Here is a 15481-nt window from a genome sequence, read left to right as displayed (position 1 = left end):
GTCTAGTGGTGATGAACACCCGCCAGGCGACGCGAACCTATTCACTCGATTTTAATGTTTTGCGTATTCTGAGATGATTCTGATTGGGGGGAAAGTAAGTCCTAATTGTTTGTGAATGATTAGGTATCATACATCATTGAATTTTATGTGGTTGGGGGTTAATTTGGATGAAAATCGTATGCACATCATTTTAGGGTTGATGATTTGCGATGTTATAGTAGCACTAATCTAAGTGGAAAATATTAATGGGATTTCGTATATTGGAAGTTTTAGGAATGAACCGTGAACCTAAACATGTGAGTGTAGCCTATTGAGTCGTAAATCGATTGAAATCACAATAGTTGGGATTGATTAAGGTTCGCAGGTGCAGGGAGAAGTTTGGGTTCCTAGAACAGCAGGAACCGCCTGGCGGCACCCAATTTACCGCTAGGCGCTATACCAGCGTAGTGGGCTTGGTGTGTTGTGGCTACAGTGGAATTGTGAAGTTGAACCTAAGGCAATTGGAGTGTTAAAAGAAATGAATTGGTGGAATTGGATATGCCGGATCAGGATTAAGAGGATAAGAAATTAGTAAGATGGGGCTATGCAAGAATACTAAGATATGATTATCTTAGATGGATTTGAATGCTATAATAGTGAATCTCAGGTTAATTAAACCAGAGTCTTGTTTTGTGGGAAGGTGGACTGAAATGTAGGATGGTAAGATTAATTGGATTTGCCCAAGTTGGAAGTATGATGTAAATATTATTAGGGTATGGTTGCCATGTCATATGAAGTTTGGTAGAGACTTAGTTAATAATTGGATAACTAATAGAGGGTAAGGGGTATGAGGCTAATAGTGGCATATTGTGATTTAGCAATGTGAACTTAAGCAAGTTTATTTAATTGTAAACTTAGGTGGGTGAACCTAAATGGAATTAAGAACCTTGCTAACAAGTGAATCACATGAGAGCTGAACTAATTGGGTGAATTTCACTGTGAGTCTTGGTGCTAAGTTTAGAGTTGCAATATGCTCTATGTATCTATAAACTAGTAAAGCACGAGTACTGGTGCAACGCCTGGCGGCAAGGATTGGACCGCCAGGCGACAACTACAAAAGCAGTGGAGTACTGGAGCGAGTGGCGCCTGACGGTGAGGGAGGTCCCGCCAGGAGATGTTTGCAAGTCAGGGTGCTTTGAGGAGCTTGACACCTGGCGGTACGTGTCCCCCGCCAAGTGGTCTGGAAGGGTGTTTCGCCTTGTGGCTCTAGAGCAGCGCTAGGTGATAATGCAGAGGCTAGACTTATGTTTTGCATGCTTTGGATGGGCGTGATCTACAAGGCTTTGGTGATATCTCGAAGGTTGGCTTACTAGTGTTCCTTGAGTTGTGGCTCAGAAGATATCCCTTGAGTTGTGCCTCGGGATAGGGGTTAAGCACATGACATTCCTTTTGTTGTGGCTCGGAATGGCATCTCTTGAGTTGTGGCTCAGGATGGCAGATGAACACGAGGAACTCTTGAGTTGTGGCTCAGGTTGGTGAATGTTGCCGGTGTGAGTGTGCGTGTTATGGCGCGTACGGATGGGTCCACTTAGATTGCCCTCATCAGTATTAAGCTGACGTGTTTGGTAGTCTTGGGACGTTACGAATGTCATTCGTTTTGGGAACTCCATTTGGCATTATGGAGTGTGCTCCGTAGCATGGTTTCCAGCACGTGCTCTACCAGTTGTGGCTAGTAGGTGTGGCAGCAAGACATCTCGAGGTACTCATCAGAAGACATAAAACACGAGTGACATGGTGGTGGCCATGTGGTGTACTTGTATGGTTTAAATGATGTGTGTATTATATATATATATATATATATATATATATATATATATATATATTATGTTTATTTAATTGTAAGGTCACCCTATCTACGTGTGGTTGGCGATGATCCTGTACGCGGTACACAGGAGCAGATGTTGTTGCAGGTGGTTCTGGTGAGGCTTAACAGCGAAGCAGGGAAAACTCATGGGAACAGTTTTATTTGAGTTTTTATCGTTTATGATTTTGAATAAAGTTGTAAACTATTGTGAGACCGATTTAGTATTTTATTGAACTTTAAGAATTTTGAATTTGGAGCTGACTTTATTATGTAATAAAGATTTTAAATTCCCCGTGTTTTTGGGAATTGAGACACAATAAATGAGGTTATTTTTATATCTCTATTTTATTTTATTAAAAACTCGTAATATCCGATTGGGATGTTATAGGATCCACCCTAGAGGCAACAACTGAGGAAGTAATCAGTCAAACTTTAGCTACTGTCCTAAAAAAGATGAACGCTAGGTGAGGAAAGGAGACAAGCTGCGAAAACTAGAGTTGAAAAGTTGTTAAGCTCGCCGACAAAACCAAACCCATGATCAAGTTGCGGAATAAGTCTAACAAATTCACCTGGGATAACACATACCAAGAAAAATTCAAGGAACTGCAAGAATTACTATCGACATCCCCAGTTTTGTGCATGCATGAGAAGAACATTTATTCCACCTTCCTTTGATATAGATCATGAGATAGAAAAAAAAAGAAAATTGAGATATCAAGAAGAAAGAAAGAAAACCTCACAATACTCCTAAGAAAGATGAGGGACTTGGAAGAAAAGGAAAGATTAAGAATTCAAAGAAGAGAGAAAAAGAAAGAAAATTTTGAGAAAGAAATGACAAAGGAACGAGAAAAGGATCAAAGAGATAGGGAAGAGATAAAGAAGAGAGAGCTTGAAGAAAGAAAAAGCTCAGAAATTAAAAAAGAAAGAGAGAAAGAGGAGAAGCTGAGAAAAGAGAAGGAGGAAAAAGAGAAAAAAGAATATGAAGAAAAAGAGAGAGTAAGACAAGATGCAAAGTTTAAAAGAAAAGAGGAAAAGATTGAGAGAAAAGAAAGAAAAGAAATAATGCTTAGGGAAGTAGAGATACAACATCCTACAGCTCCTTCCATAGACTTCAACGGAGTAATCCCATCTTTCAACTCTTTCTTATTTGTCACTAATGCTTTTGTCTTAGTTCTCCCTAAAACTACTTTTCCACCTTCACTAATCATTTCATACTCCTCAAAAGATTTGCAAAATTTAACCTTTGACTTAGAGTTATCGTTTAGGTCACAATTAAGTCAAAGGGAAAATCCATATTTTTGTGAAATGGGCCTCATTGAAAATGTTTCCAAACATAAAAGCCTATCTTCATGTATCTTTAGAAAATATACTCTGCATGGCATTCAAAATTTTAATGAAATCTTGTTTGATGACTACTGCATATGTATTTGTGATCCAGGAGGAATCCAGCTTCCAATGTTGTGGGCCTTAACCAAACTTCTAGATATGAGGACAGATCCTCTTCAAGAAGGAAGGGATGATGAATATCACCCTAAGGCCTTATAGCTTGGGCATTTGGCTAGGCCCTATTTTCTTTATTTGTTTTTATTTTTAATTAAATAAATGTTGTTATAATTGGTTTTTTTTTAAATGCAGCCCATTTCTACGCAGCCATCCAAAGAAACAAAAGTTGCCCAATTCTTGAAGTGTTGGCATTGGGCCTGCGACTGAGTTCATCTAGAACTCACTCGTGGCTCTTTGTAATGGATCATCTTTGATGAATGAGAGTGGTTTGTTTTCCCCCTTTCGTCTCAGTTTAACCCTAACCCTAGATTAGGTTTTTAACCTCGTCGGGTTGCCTAAACCACTGAGAAACGAGAGTTCCCCACTGGAACGAGAGAGATCCGAACGTTAATTGTAATTTACAAGTCTTCCGTTGCATTTCCGTAGTATTCTGTAAGGATCAATCTGTAGAACACCGGTTGGAGAGGACTTTCGGTGAATCTCGTGACGGAACGACCTCATCAAGTTCCAGTTCCCACAGAGGAGGTCAAAATAGTGGGAGAGGCACTAGGAACATTCATTTCATGGCCTAAACAATTAGTTAAGGTTATTTCAAAAAAGAAGCAAGTATATTTTTCTTCTTTACAATGATATACTTCATAATTTAACACAAACTTTGTATTTAACTTTGTTATTATATTATGTAGGTTTATAGTAGACAAAAGTCCCTAGTTGCATGTGCTTTTAGCCTTGAGGCCCATTCCCAGCCCCAACCCAAGCAAAATTTTAGTCCAATTCATGATTTGGCTGGCATAGTCGGAGATCTTTTTCAAAAACCACTTGCCATTCCTTGGGATAAAACAGTCTTCGGTGTTGACAATAGTGATATACCACTATATGTCCATATGAACGATGTGTACGAAATCATCCAAGGGCATCAGATGTTGAAGTTTACAATTATTCAACTATGGATACTATGAGTAAATTTTATGTTATATTGTGCAATCAATAATTGTCTCTAAACTTAATGGTTTGAATGCAGATATGTAAACAAATATGTTTCATCATATACAAAAGTCTGAAAATAAACATTTGGAATGTCAGACGTACATTCAAAATTGGATGGGGAAATCAAAGAAAAGAATTTACATGACACCTTATATTCATGCGTAAGTTCATCTTAGTCATTTTATCCATTAATTAACTAATTCAAATCACTAATTATATTTATTTTTAGGTCTCATTAGCAATTGGTGATTATTTGTCCAAAGGAGAATATTGTAGTTTGGTTATGCTCATTGCACAACCCCATCCCCTCAACCATGAGAAATGTACTACAGAGGTATGTCGTAATCACTTTATAATGTCTTATTTATGTCATGAAATATTTTGTAATTGACTAGTGACTTAAATTTTTAGTGCTCTGAATGTGTACAATGTGTTGGGTGGTAAATCAACTTCATCTTCACAAAATTTCAAAGTGATTTCTCCTAAGGTATTCAAAGTGATTTCTCCTAAGGTATAAGTTTCCATCTTTTATATTGTATTATTTGTACTTTTTCATATATTAATTACTATAACCAAAAAGGAAGTTTTGAGTGTGGATACTATGTCATGTACTGGATGTGGACCATAGCTTGTGCTTCTCTGAAAGATTCTTCGGATGAGGTAAGGAATCAAAAGACTCCTCTTTGAAACATGTTTTTATTAAATACTTAACTAATTTGCATTCATTTCTTTGAACAACAAGTTTTTAACAATGTTGAGAAGATTGATGAAGTAAGGACTGAATGGACCAAATACTTCTTGCAACATAAAAATGTTTATATGTAAATCTTTTCCTTTGTTGCATTAGTTTTCTTTCACTTAGGAAATATTTTGGTCAAATCCATTGTTGGATTTGAATTGTTGTTTAATTATGTACTCTATAAATTGCTGGAACTGCATTGTCTGTATTGTTTTGGTTTTGAATGCAACAAGTTTTGGTTAGTTGCAATTACAAAACACACTTTTTAAAAAAACCAACAAGTATTGGATCAGTTATGGCCTTAACCGATTTAATATATGATATATTAGATCGGTTAAGGCCATAACCGATCTAATACTTGTTGTTTCTTTTTTAAAAAGTGTGTAACCTGTTAGATCGGGTTAGACCACAACCGATCTAAACTACTTGATCGTGATGTATTCGTGCTGAATAATGTAAGATCGGGTATCAGAAACCGATCTAATATTGATACATTAGATCAGTTGCATGTAACCGATCTAATAAGTTACAAACATACTACATCGCCTCATATTATACCGGTTCGTGAACCGATTTAATACACGCTTCAAAACCGATCTAATATCCCTTTGTTGCACTAGTGATACCCTATTTTTTGTCCACATTTCGTTATTCCAATTTTGTCCTTAATTATTTTAAAAACCTTTTTTTATCTTTAACCGTTATTTTAAAAACTTTTTTTGCATACAAATTTTATTTTTCTAATTTTACATTTAACAACTATTTTAAAAATTAATTATATATTTTTAATTGATCTTAACTCAAATCTTTGAGAAAATTAAAAAATACAAACACACGTCTAAACTCCACCTGTAAACAATGTAGTAGACAAAACAAGTAGCTCATAAAATATTCTAGAATTAGAAAATATAGTAGTTTTATATCATAGACAAAACAAGTGATGTCTAGACATAAAAGCTGGACTCCACCTGTAGATCCTACAAACATTTCAGCATTCAAATAACACCTTCAAATATAACAACATAGTTATCCAAAGGTTTAGCACCATTCACATCATCACATCAAAACATTAAAAATACAAATATAAAATAAAGTAGATAATGCATATTAATAAACTAACAAATAATAAGCTACATAGGTCAAGTCCTACAATTTAAAAACTAACTAATTTTACCCCTAGTTCAACAAGTCCTATAATTACAAACCTAACTAATAATCTGCATAATGAGAAGAGTTTTGTCCATGCTGGTGGTCCCTCTCCCGAGCATCATCTTGGTTTTGGTCCTCATTTTGTGGTTGTTCATTGACGTCAAATGTTCATTGTGCGGCAGGAGGAAGAAGATGGAGAACAATAGTTACTAGGGATTCTAATGTTCTCTACAATCGTTGATTCTCCTCCCTAGATTGACGAAACTCCTCCCTAGATTGATGAATTTCTTCTTCCAACCTTAGAATCTTTTGTGAATCCATAGATGTAGAACTGGATGGTTGTTGTGTGAAGGCTTCCCCACAAAGATAATTTTCATTTAGTTTTCCAACACCATATACTCGTCCCATAGGATTTTTGCCACCAGCAACAACTAACCAACTTTTTTTCCTTAACTTCTCTTCCTCACCAGGGTCCAATAGAGATATTTCTTCTCCTTCACCACAAGAAGTAACTTCAGATCTTGCTTGGGAAAATACAGTTTGAAATTCCTCCTATTATTCAAAAATAGACATGTTATATAATGGCAAATCTTTATATTTAAAAAGGAGGAAAGATCTAAGTTAGAGAAATTGCATATGTTTGTTTAGATCTGTGATCTACAAAATCACCAGTATTCTTGCGAACATGAGTATGGTGGAAAAGCTCATCAAAATGTATGAGACGACCCAATTGTTCTACCTATAACCAAAACTAATTAATCATGATAAAATAGTAATCAAGTTATATAACAGTATTTTTTAATGTACATACCATGCGAAGGGCATGCTCATGGATGGTGATTGAGCCACCTGTGTGCAAACATCCACCCTTCTCAGATGCTCGATTCTTTTGATTACGAGCACTCTTTGATCGAAACTCGGGTTGGTTCCACTTAGCAAGCAAACTATTCCATACTCTATCAAACATCCAGTGAGTTTTCTTCCCAGTTTTTCTTGCTTCCATGAAGATTTCAGAAAGTCTATGAGAGGCCTTTGTGTTGAAAATATTTCTAATCTTCTCCTCATGTTCAGGTCTCCAAGCAACCTTTCTCTACAAATATAAACTTACCTTGAACCTTTGGAAGAAGAACTCCTTCTCTTGATCCAACATTGCACCCCAAGTTAACCATGGCTCAACATATTGTTGCTTAAGTGTCTTTGTGATTGCCTTGGAGGCAACTCTACTTGGGTAAAACCTAAAAATATAAACACATTGTGGAAAAAAATGATGTCAATATGAAAAAAACCATATAATATAAAAGAAAAAATGATTTCAACTAGTGTTGATTATTACCCATCATTACAAGGTTCAATAATTTCAAGCACTGCACCAACAGAAGGTCATCATCTTCATTTATGGATGGTTCACCGGCTTCATCGGTAGACATGTGTTGGTCTTCCTGAAGTACATTCTGAATAGATCGGGTGGGTATTGAGGTTGGTGTATCATTTTGTTGAGAGGGGGAAGATAATGATGTCAATCTAGCACCAACACATTGGCAAGCCATAGATGACGGTGTAGGTTCATTAACATGAGGTTGCACAGGTTGAACAATGGGGGGTTGAGAAGGTATGGGTTGGTCAATTGAGGGTTGGGAAGGGGTAGATTCAGCTATTGATGGTTGGGAAGGAATTGGTACAACATTTGTAGTTGTAGAAGAATTTTATCGATCAATAAGGGATTCAAGTATAGGTGCTTTTTGTGATGGTAATCTAAGAACATGTGTGACTAACTTGGTTACTGAAATATCTTGTGAATCTTATGAAGGATTGACCCCAACCAAGGATGGAGGCACATGCTTAAGAAGACTAAGCACGTTTAGAAAGGAAGTTCACTAATCCTTCATCCCTTTCATTTGTGTTTGTTATTTTTGGTTCCCAAAGTTGACTTAGTTGATTCCACTTTAGTTGACTTGTTGACCTTTGAGTAGGTTTGACTTGTAGAGACATCCTTAGGTATCTTTTATTTGCTTAGAGGCCCCTAAACTCTTCTATATAAGGGGTGCTCCTAGACATGTAAAAGGGTTGAACATTTTGAAGTAAAAACACTCTTGTGTCTCAACCATTTGTGAGAGTTTCCTCCCTTGGGAGTGAATACTTTTAAGCCTTATCTTACATAGCAAGTGACGGCACACATCCACTCATCTTCAAGGTTGTCATGGCTTCTAGCCTAGCCTTGTAGTGGCATGCTTCTCACATTTTTACCATTTCTTTCCTTTTCATTTTATGTTTTCTTCTTCCTTTAATTGTTCTTGGTTTTCTATGGTTTATGTGCTTTCCATCAAAATTAGTGAAAAATGAGAGAAAAAACTGGAACAAAATGAGAAAATTCTGGTGAAGAAGAAAAATAAGAAAAAGATGGAGAAGTGGAAAAAAATGAAAACAAAAGAAAGTGAAGATAAGAGGTGATGAGAGCAGAGAAAATAAGTGTGCTAGATTTTGTTCTACACTTGAACTCGCATTATCCCACCTACATTCATCTCACTTGTCTAGGAATGGAGCGTTGTTTACCTTTTCTATGTCATACCTTCACCTTAGCCTCATTACAAGACCATGAAAAACTCCTATTGATCTTGGGTTCACATATGTTTTGATTGGTATTGATTAGAAATTTTCCATGTCTATTGAGTGTGCATTTGATTGAGATGTTGAGAGTAAACACAAGTTGATACACTTGAATGTAGAGTGCAAACACTAATGTGTGAAGTTGAAGTTGTTTTATGCCAATGCATTTTGATTTTTCATTACTTAATATCATTGCTTGGAGTTGTTTTTTATTGACTGGATGTTTTGTAGCTTGAAATTAGAGCATTTTGCTGTCATGTGCAGTTTTTAGTTAGAAAAGTAGGATGAGTCAAGTGTGCAAAATTTTTATTGGGAGATTTGTTTCTGTTTTTGGAAAGTGAGTTGCTTTTCTTTTTATTTTTCCCTAAGTGTGCAATTGTTCAAGTGTGAGGGTGTGATGATTTTCTAATTTTTCCACTTTTTTTGTCCATTTGCATTCGTTTTAGGTTGGTTAAAGTGTTTAATTCATAGTTTTTAGCTTAAATTTAGTTTGGAGTGTCATGTTCTTAGTTTTTTCTTAATTTGTGTTAATTAGCTCTTTTTAAGTCATTTTTAGTGTAAGTGTTAATTAGTTTTGGATCGTAGTAGTTTAGCCTAGTTGTTAGTTGTTTAGCTTCAATAACCTATACTAGAATAGTGTAGTCTAGTATTGGTCATAACATTTGCTAATTTCAGCATCCTAGTTCTAGAATCAATTTGAGTAGCTAGTTACTCTTAGTTTCTATTTTTTATTTTGTTAGTTCTATAATTCTGCATTATTAGGCTAGTTATAGTATTTTTACATCTTAGCTTAGTTTAGTATAGCAAAAATTGATTTCTAGTTAGCTTATAGTATTTTTACTTTGAATGCTTTTGGAGAGTTTTATTGTGTCATAAATCTGCTTTAGAATAGGTAAATTGTAGGTGCTGGTTTGTAGTTTTTAGCAAGTTTAGTCTAGTTAGTGACCTACCTTAGTGTAGTTTGAGTAGTTTTGAATAAATAGTGTTTCTAACCAACAAGTTTATGTATCTATAGCAGATTCAACAAAAAATACACAATCATCATAGCAAAACAAAAAGCTATAAAAGATTAAATTGTATATAAGATAAACCAAGCATTTACCTTAATTTATCTCACACTCAAGCAATTAATCTCATGAAGGTCTCTTCAAATCTGAACTTTGATCACCCAAATCTACATAAGCACATTTTAATCAAAAACACAAGATAACAAACCTAGAAACAAGAGATTACGAACCTTGTGAGTTTTAAGTAGTGAGTTTTAGAAGTTCTTTTACAACTCAGGTTTTGAGTCTTCCTTTGATCACTTTTAATTAATTAGGACTTGTATGGATGATTTTAGTTTATGTTTTAGGTGTCTTTTACAGATTATGTATCTTTTCTCCCTTATCATTTTAACTTTCATGATGTGCTTATATGTAACAAATTCTGATTTAAGTGTGAAAGTGAAGCCAATTTGATATAGCATAATTGAGTAGTTGTGTGTGTGATTTGATTTTTTTTAGTTAGTACATCATATGATGCAAAAGTGGTGTCGCATTTTTAGCACTAATTGCTATTTTGTCTCAACTTTTTAAAAGCTTAAAAATGTAGAGTACGTTCCTTTTTTGACAGAAGATATGATTTAAAGAAGCTTTCTAAATAAGAGCTTATTTGTCTCAAAAGATTAAAAGACAATAAAATGAACAAACTTCCAAAGCAATTACAATGTAACTGGTGTCTCATCATTCACAGTCTCATAGGAACAAACTTCCAAAGCCATTGAAGTAGATTACCTGTTGTCTCATCATTCACAGTCTCGTAGGAAGAGCCACCTATAGCATAAGAGAACCCTACTCTAACTGGTGTCTCCAAATACAAAATGTTTGCCTCTACATTACAATGTAACTCTTATCATATAGGAGCAATTCTTTCACTTATAATGGAATGATCAGTTTCTCCATGGAGTACCTCTGTTCCAACTGTACTCATTTTTAATCAGAACTTTCCTGTTTGGTCTAAAAGCTCCATTTTCAGATAATGCACCCACTCCAAGAGAAGAACACCCAGGTCCTGTACAAAACAGAAATTAGCTTACAAAAATTAGCTTCGTCCCTCAATAAGCATGGCATATTGTAAATCAAAGGCACGTAGATGAAAGATTCAAGGGAGGGAATGGGAAAAGTAGCCATCACGGCCTTATTCATAAGGATTATTCACATAGCCACTAACATACATCCCAAAATGTAAAACCCTAAACCCATCACTTACAATTTTTTTCCAAATTCGCGGAGGGTTTTCTAACAAGGGTTTTGCTTTAAGAACGATGAAGGTCGGGACACGTTTCCGCCATAGAGTCACTGTGTGGGTCGACGATTGATGAAGGATTATCTTGTTCCTTTTTAAGATTATTGAATATGGTGTGAGTTGATTAAGAAAGCTAAGTGAAATCCCCACTGGACATTAAGATAGCAAGCTATCTAGATGTGAAGATTCCTTTCACAAAGCTCAAGAGAAGAAGATGATGGATTGATTCAAAACAAAAAGGAAATGGAAAGCACATAAAGCATAGAAAACCAAGAATAATTAAAGGAAGAAGAAAACATAAAATGGAAAGGAAAGAAATGGTAAAAAATGTGAGAAGCACGCCACTACAAGGCTAGGCTAGAAGCCATGGCAACCTTGAAGATGAATGGATGTGTGCCGCCACTTGCTATGCAAGATAAGGCTTAAAAGTATTCACTCCCAAGGGAGGAAACTCTCACAAATGGTTGAGACACAAGAGTGTTTTTACTTGAAAATGTTCAACCCTTTTACATGTCTAGGAGCACCCCTTATATAGAAGAGTTTAGGGGCCTCTAAGCAAATAAAAGATACCTAAGGATATCTTTACAAAAACCTAACCCTAGCTTCTAGAAACTAGGTCAAATAAGGTTACAAAAATGAGAGACAGAAGAGCCAACTATGGTGTGTGCAAGGCTAATTTCGTTCTAGCACAAAAGGAGACAAAGAATGTGTCTCATATGTCTCCAAAAAGTGGCCAAAGTGTGCTAAAAACAAAGGAGACCAAAGGTACATAGGTACACTTGTTTTATGCCTTTTACTTTATGCTTTATGCCTTTGCTTTACTCTCTCATCCACATCATTTATGCTCCCAATCACCATGCGCCACCTAGCATTGCTTTCTTACTCCTAATTAACCTACAAAGCAAATAAACATAGATTAGCATGTTGGCTTAAGTCAAGTCAACTATAGTCAACAAGTCAAACCTACTCAAAGGTCAACAATTCAACTAAAGTTGATTCAACTAAGTCAACTTAGGGAATCAAAAATAACAAACACAAATGAAAGGGATGAAGGATTAGTGAACTTCCTTTCTAAACATGCTTAGTCTTCTTAAGCATGTGCCTCCATCCTTGGTTGGGGTCAATCCTTCATCATCCTCCCCTTCTTGGAAAGAATTTGACCACCAATTCTTTAAGCCTTTGTGGATGGAGCTTGACTTGATTTGGGGGAGGTTTTGCGCCTCCCTTATATGAGCTCTTGTTCCATCCTTTCTAAGGGTACTACCCTTAGCTTTTGTTAGGCCATCCCTCTTTTCTAGACCACTCTTCCTCTCATGCTTGCGCATTGGGTCTTCCTTTTGAGCCTTGCAAGAGAAGGAAGAATGGTGATGTCCATCTTGCTTTGGAAATCTTTTTTTAGAGGTAAGTAACACTTTGGAGGTAACTTGCTCTTTTTCTTTTTCATATTTTCTCTTATCTTTCACTTTATTTTGGTCCTCATTTGCTTGATTGGGTGAGAGAGGTAGGAGTGTGAACTTCTTGCCTTGGAAGGAGAAAGCATAGGTGTTAGCATGGCCATCATAAAAGACTTTTCTATCAAATTGCCATGGCCTACCTAGCAAAATATGAGTTGCTTCCATAGGCACAACATCACATAACACCTCATCTTTAAAATTTCCAATTGAAAAGTTAATGAGGACTTGTTGAGTTACTTTAATGTCTTCTTTCTTAAGCCATGACAGCGTTTAGGGCTTGACATGAGGGATAGTTTTCAAGCCAAGCTTGTCCACAACCCTTGTGCTAACCACATTTACACAACTTCCATTATCTCTGAGGAGGGGACATAGTTTGTCTTTGATATGACACCTTGAATGAAAAAGCTTTTGTCTTTAAGAAGGTTGAAGTTCCTTGGAAACTTATCTTAGTTGGTGCCTTATCATTAACAATCCACCTTCAAGGGGTTTAATCCTTTCACTTGAAGAAGTGTGGGAAGAAGTACTTTTGGGGGAAGGGGGAGAATAATTTTCACTCTCTACTTCTTTTTTAAGGTTTAAGGCCATGGTTCTTTTGGTATGACAATTTGAAGCTGTGTGCCCATATCCTAAACATTTTGTAGAACTTGACCTTGTACCTTGAGAAGAATTAAGAGTTTCATTAGAAGGCCTAAACGAATTAGTCCTAGGAGGTGGGTCTAGGGAACTCTTGGGTGGTGATTTATCATGTTTTCTTTCTTTATCTTTCCAAGTACTAGAATAGTAGTCATTGTATGAACCACTCCTCTTGGCCTTTTTTTTCTTTTGCAATTGAGTTTCAACTTTGGTAGCCAAATGTAAAACTTTGTCAAGAGAGGAGTACTCATATAACTCTACTAAATCTTGTATGTCCCTCCTTAACCCACTCACAAATCTAGCTACCTTTTCCTCTTCACTTTCAAATTGTAGTCCTACTTTTAGAAGCATGGACTCCATCAACTTGTAATATTCATCCACACACATGGACCCTTGTTGAAGCCTTTGGAGCTTCAAAAGAGTCTCCCTCCTATAGTAGGAAGGAACAAATCTAGCGCGCATCAAATTTTTAAGGTCCCTCCAAGAAGTCGCGAGTGACTCTTGGTTAATATTGTTCATACATAATTGATGCCACCAAGTCATGGCATAATCCTCAAACTCTAAGACTACCAAATCTACTTGCTCTTGATCACTAACTACATGAATGGTAAAAATTTGGTTCACTTTTTGTTCCCACTCAATGTAGATGTTTGGGTCATTTTCTCCTTTGAACTTAGGAATCTTTGGAGTTTGCTTCTCTTGTGATGGGTTGTGCCTAGAATGCCCTCTTTTCCTAGCCTCTCTTTCTTGCTCCTTAGCTTCAAGCCTTTGAATGTGCTCTTGGATTCTTAGGTCACTTTGCTCCTTGTCCTTTCTCAATTGTTCAAAGGCCTCCTTCCTAGACAACTCCAAATCCCGAAGCAATCTCATCAATGTATTGTTTTTGTTTGGTGTAGGTGCATTTTATGAACTTGCCATGATTCCTACAACAAAAACACTCAAATCCGAGACAAAATAAATGGATTAGGGGTTAGACAACATGAAAATCGAGACCAAATCCAACCCAAATTGTAACCCAAGTGTTTAGATCACTCTCCCAAAGTAACAAGGCAAGGCTAGCACTCAAAATCCACCAAAGGAGTGAAGCGAACACTTTTAAAAACTTGTTCAAAACCTTCAAATGCAAGACAAGTGATTCAGCCACAACATCCCAAGAGTTTCAAGAAAAGAAAACTACTAAGTCACAACAAAGAACACCTAGTGACAAGCAAGAAAAGCACAAAAACAAGAAAGTTTAACTTCTAAGGAAATTTTGTTATAAAGAAAAAACTTGAACAAGTCTAAAGCAATGAAAAACACTTTTAAAGACTCTATGGAAAGCATTTGAACAAGCCAAGATTATACCTCAAATTATGCATACATCAAGAAAGATCATAACCAAGTTAAAGCATGGAACTAATTTGCCAATATCACTAAAAATCCAAGTATAAAATTTGGTAGCATAACACCTAGTAAAAATTGCCAAATGGATTCACCAAGCAACACATTAGCTCTCGGCCAAACTGTTTTTGGTCATGAAAATAATTTTTGTTTTCAAAACTAGGTACTTAAGATGATGAGAAGGATATTTTAGGGTGTCTTGAACACTTAGTTCCTTAAAAATTAGGTCAAAATCAATTTCAAGGAGCATGCTACAACAAAAGGCATAGATCTCATGCAATAGCTCAAATACTTAGAAATAAGAATAAGAAAACTCAAAGAAGTATATGACATATGACTCAAGCAAAAGTTAGACACATTTAAAGACTCAACATGACATACACAAAGACACAAACATATAGCTATCATGCATTTAAACTCATGAATTTGAGGCTCAAAGACTAAGCATCCAAAGACATGTTATCCAACCACATTTAGGAGTAAGAAGAGTAACAAAAACAGTAGCCAAAACTGCCCAACATAACCTGAAAAACGTTGATTCGCGGTGATCTCGGCAGCTCTGACCTTTGCTCACTATTTCAATCATAACTCTCTCCACAAAACTCCAAATGCATTGGTTCTTTATTTGTTAGAAACTAGACTAACAGATCTTTCTTTTGACATCAAGAATGTAATTTTTGGATCACTGAGCAGGTGCAGTTTAATCTTTTAAAATCGTGAACAGTTTCTGCCAGCATTGTTTTTGTGTGCAATGGAAGTGGATTTGAACCATACAAAGATAGCTACAACAAGACAAGGTTAGCACATGAAAAACATCATATTCAAGATAATCTAGGCTCTAGATACCAAATTGTGAAGGATTATCTTGTTCCTTCTTAAGATTATTGAATATGGTGTGAGTTG

General features: G+C 36.0%; 1 protein-coding gene across 2 annotated transcripts; it reads right to left on the bottom strand.

Moving 5' to 3' along the window:
• Positions 1–6449: 6449 nt before the first annotated feature.
• Positions 6450–7239, bottom strand: LOC114165332 (uncharacterized). Of its 2 annotated transcripts, XM_085667609.1 has the most exons (3): positions 7033–7239; positions 6856–6960; positions 6450–6773 (listed from the first exon to the last, which is right to left on the bottom strand). In XM_085667609.1, the coding sequence occupies exons 1-3, from the start codon at positions 7222–7224 to the stop codon at positions 6450–6452; spliced, it is 621 nt and encodes a 206-aa protein (XP_085523735.1). In that variant the 5' UTR covers positions 7225–7239. The 2 variants fall into 2 exon arrangements, 1 of the variants encoding a protein (XP_085523735.1); XR_014985020.1 differs by lacking the exon at positions 6856–6960 and having other exon boundaries at positions 6684–6773; positions 7033–7180.
• Positions 7240–15481: the final 8242 nt, after the last annotated feature.

The sequence above is a fragment of the Vigna unguiculata genome, chromosome 10 (assembly GCF_037176805.1).
Source record: "Vigna unguiculata cultivar grain cowpea cultivar isolate G323 ecotype 2 chromosome 10, ASM3717680v1, whole genome shotgun sequence".
Classification (NCBI taxonomy): Eukaryota; Viridiplantae; Streptophyta; class Magnoliopsida; order Fabales; family Fabaceae; genus Vigna; species Vigna unguiculata.
The sequence above is the reverse complement of the archived record's forward strand: the minus strand, read 5'-3'. Positions and strand labels throughout refer to the sequence as shown.

Coding starts and splice junctions, on each gene's coding strand:
- LOC114165332 (XM_085667609.1), bottom strand. CDS start 7,224: ATGGAAGCAAGAAAAACTGGGAAGAAAACTCACTGGATGTTTGATAGA. Junction 6,961..7,032: donor ATGAGCATGCCCTTCGCATG/GTATGTACATTA, acceptor TTTTGGTTATAG/GTAGAACAATTGGGTCGTCT. Junction 6,774..6,855: donor ACAGATCTAAACAAACATAT/GCAATTTCTCTA, acceptor TTTGAATAATAG/GAGGAATTTCAAACTGTATT.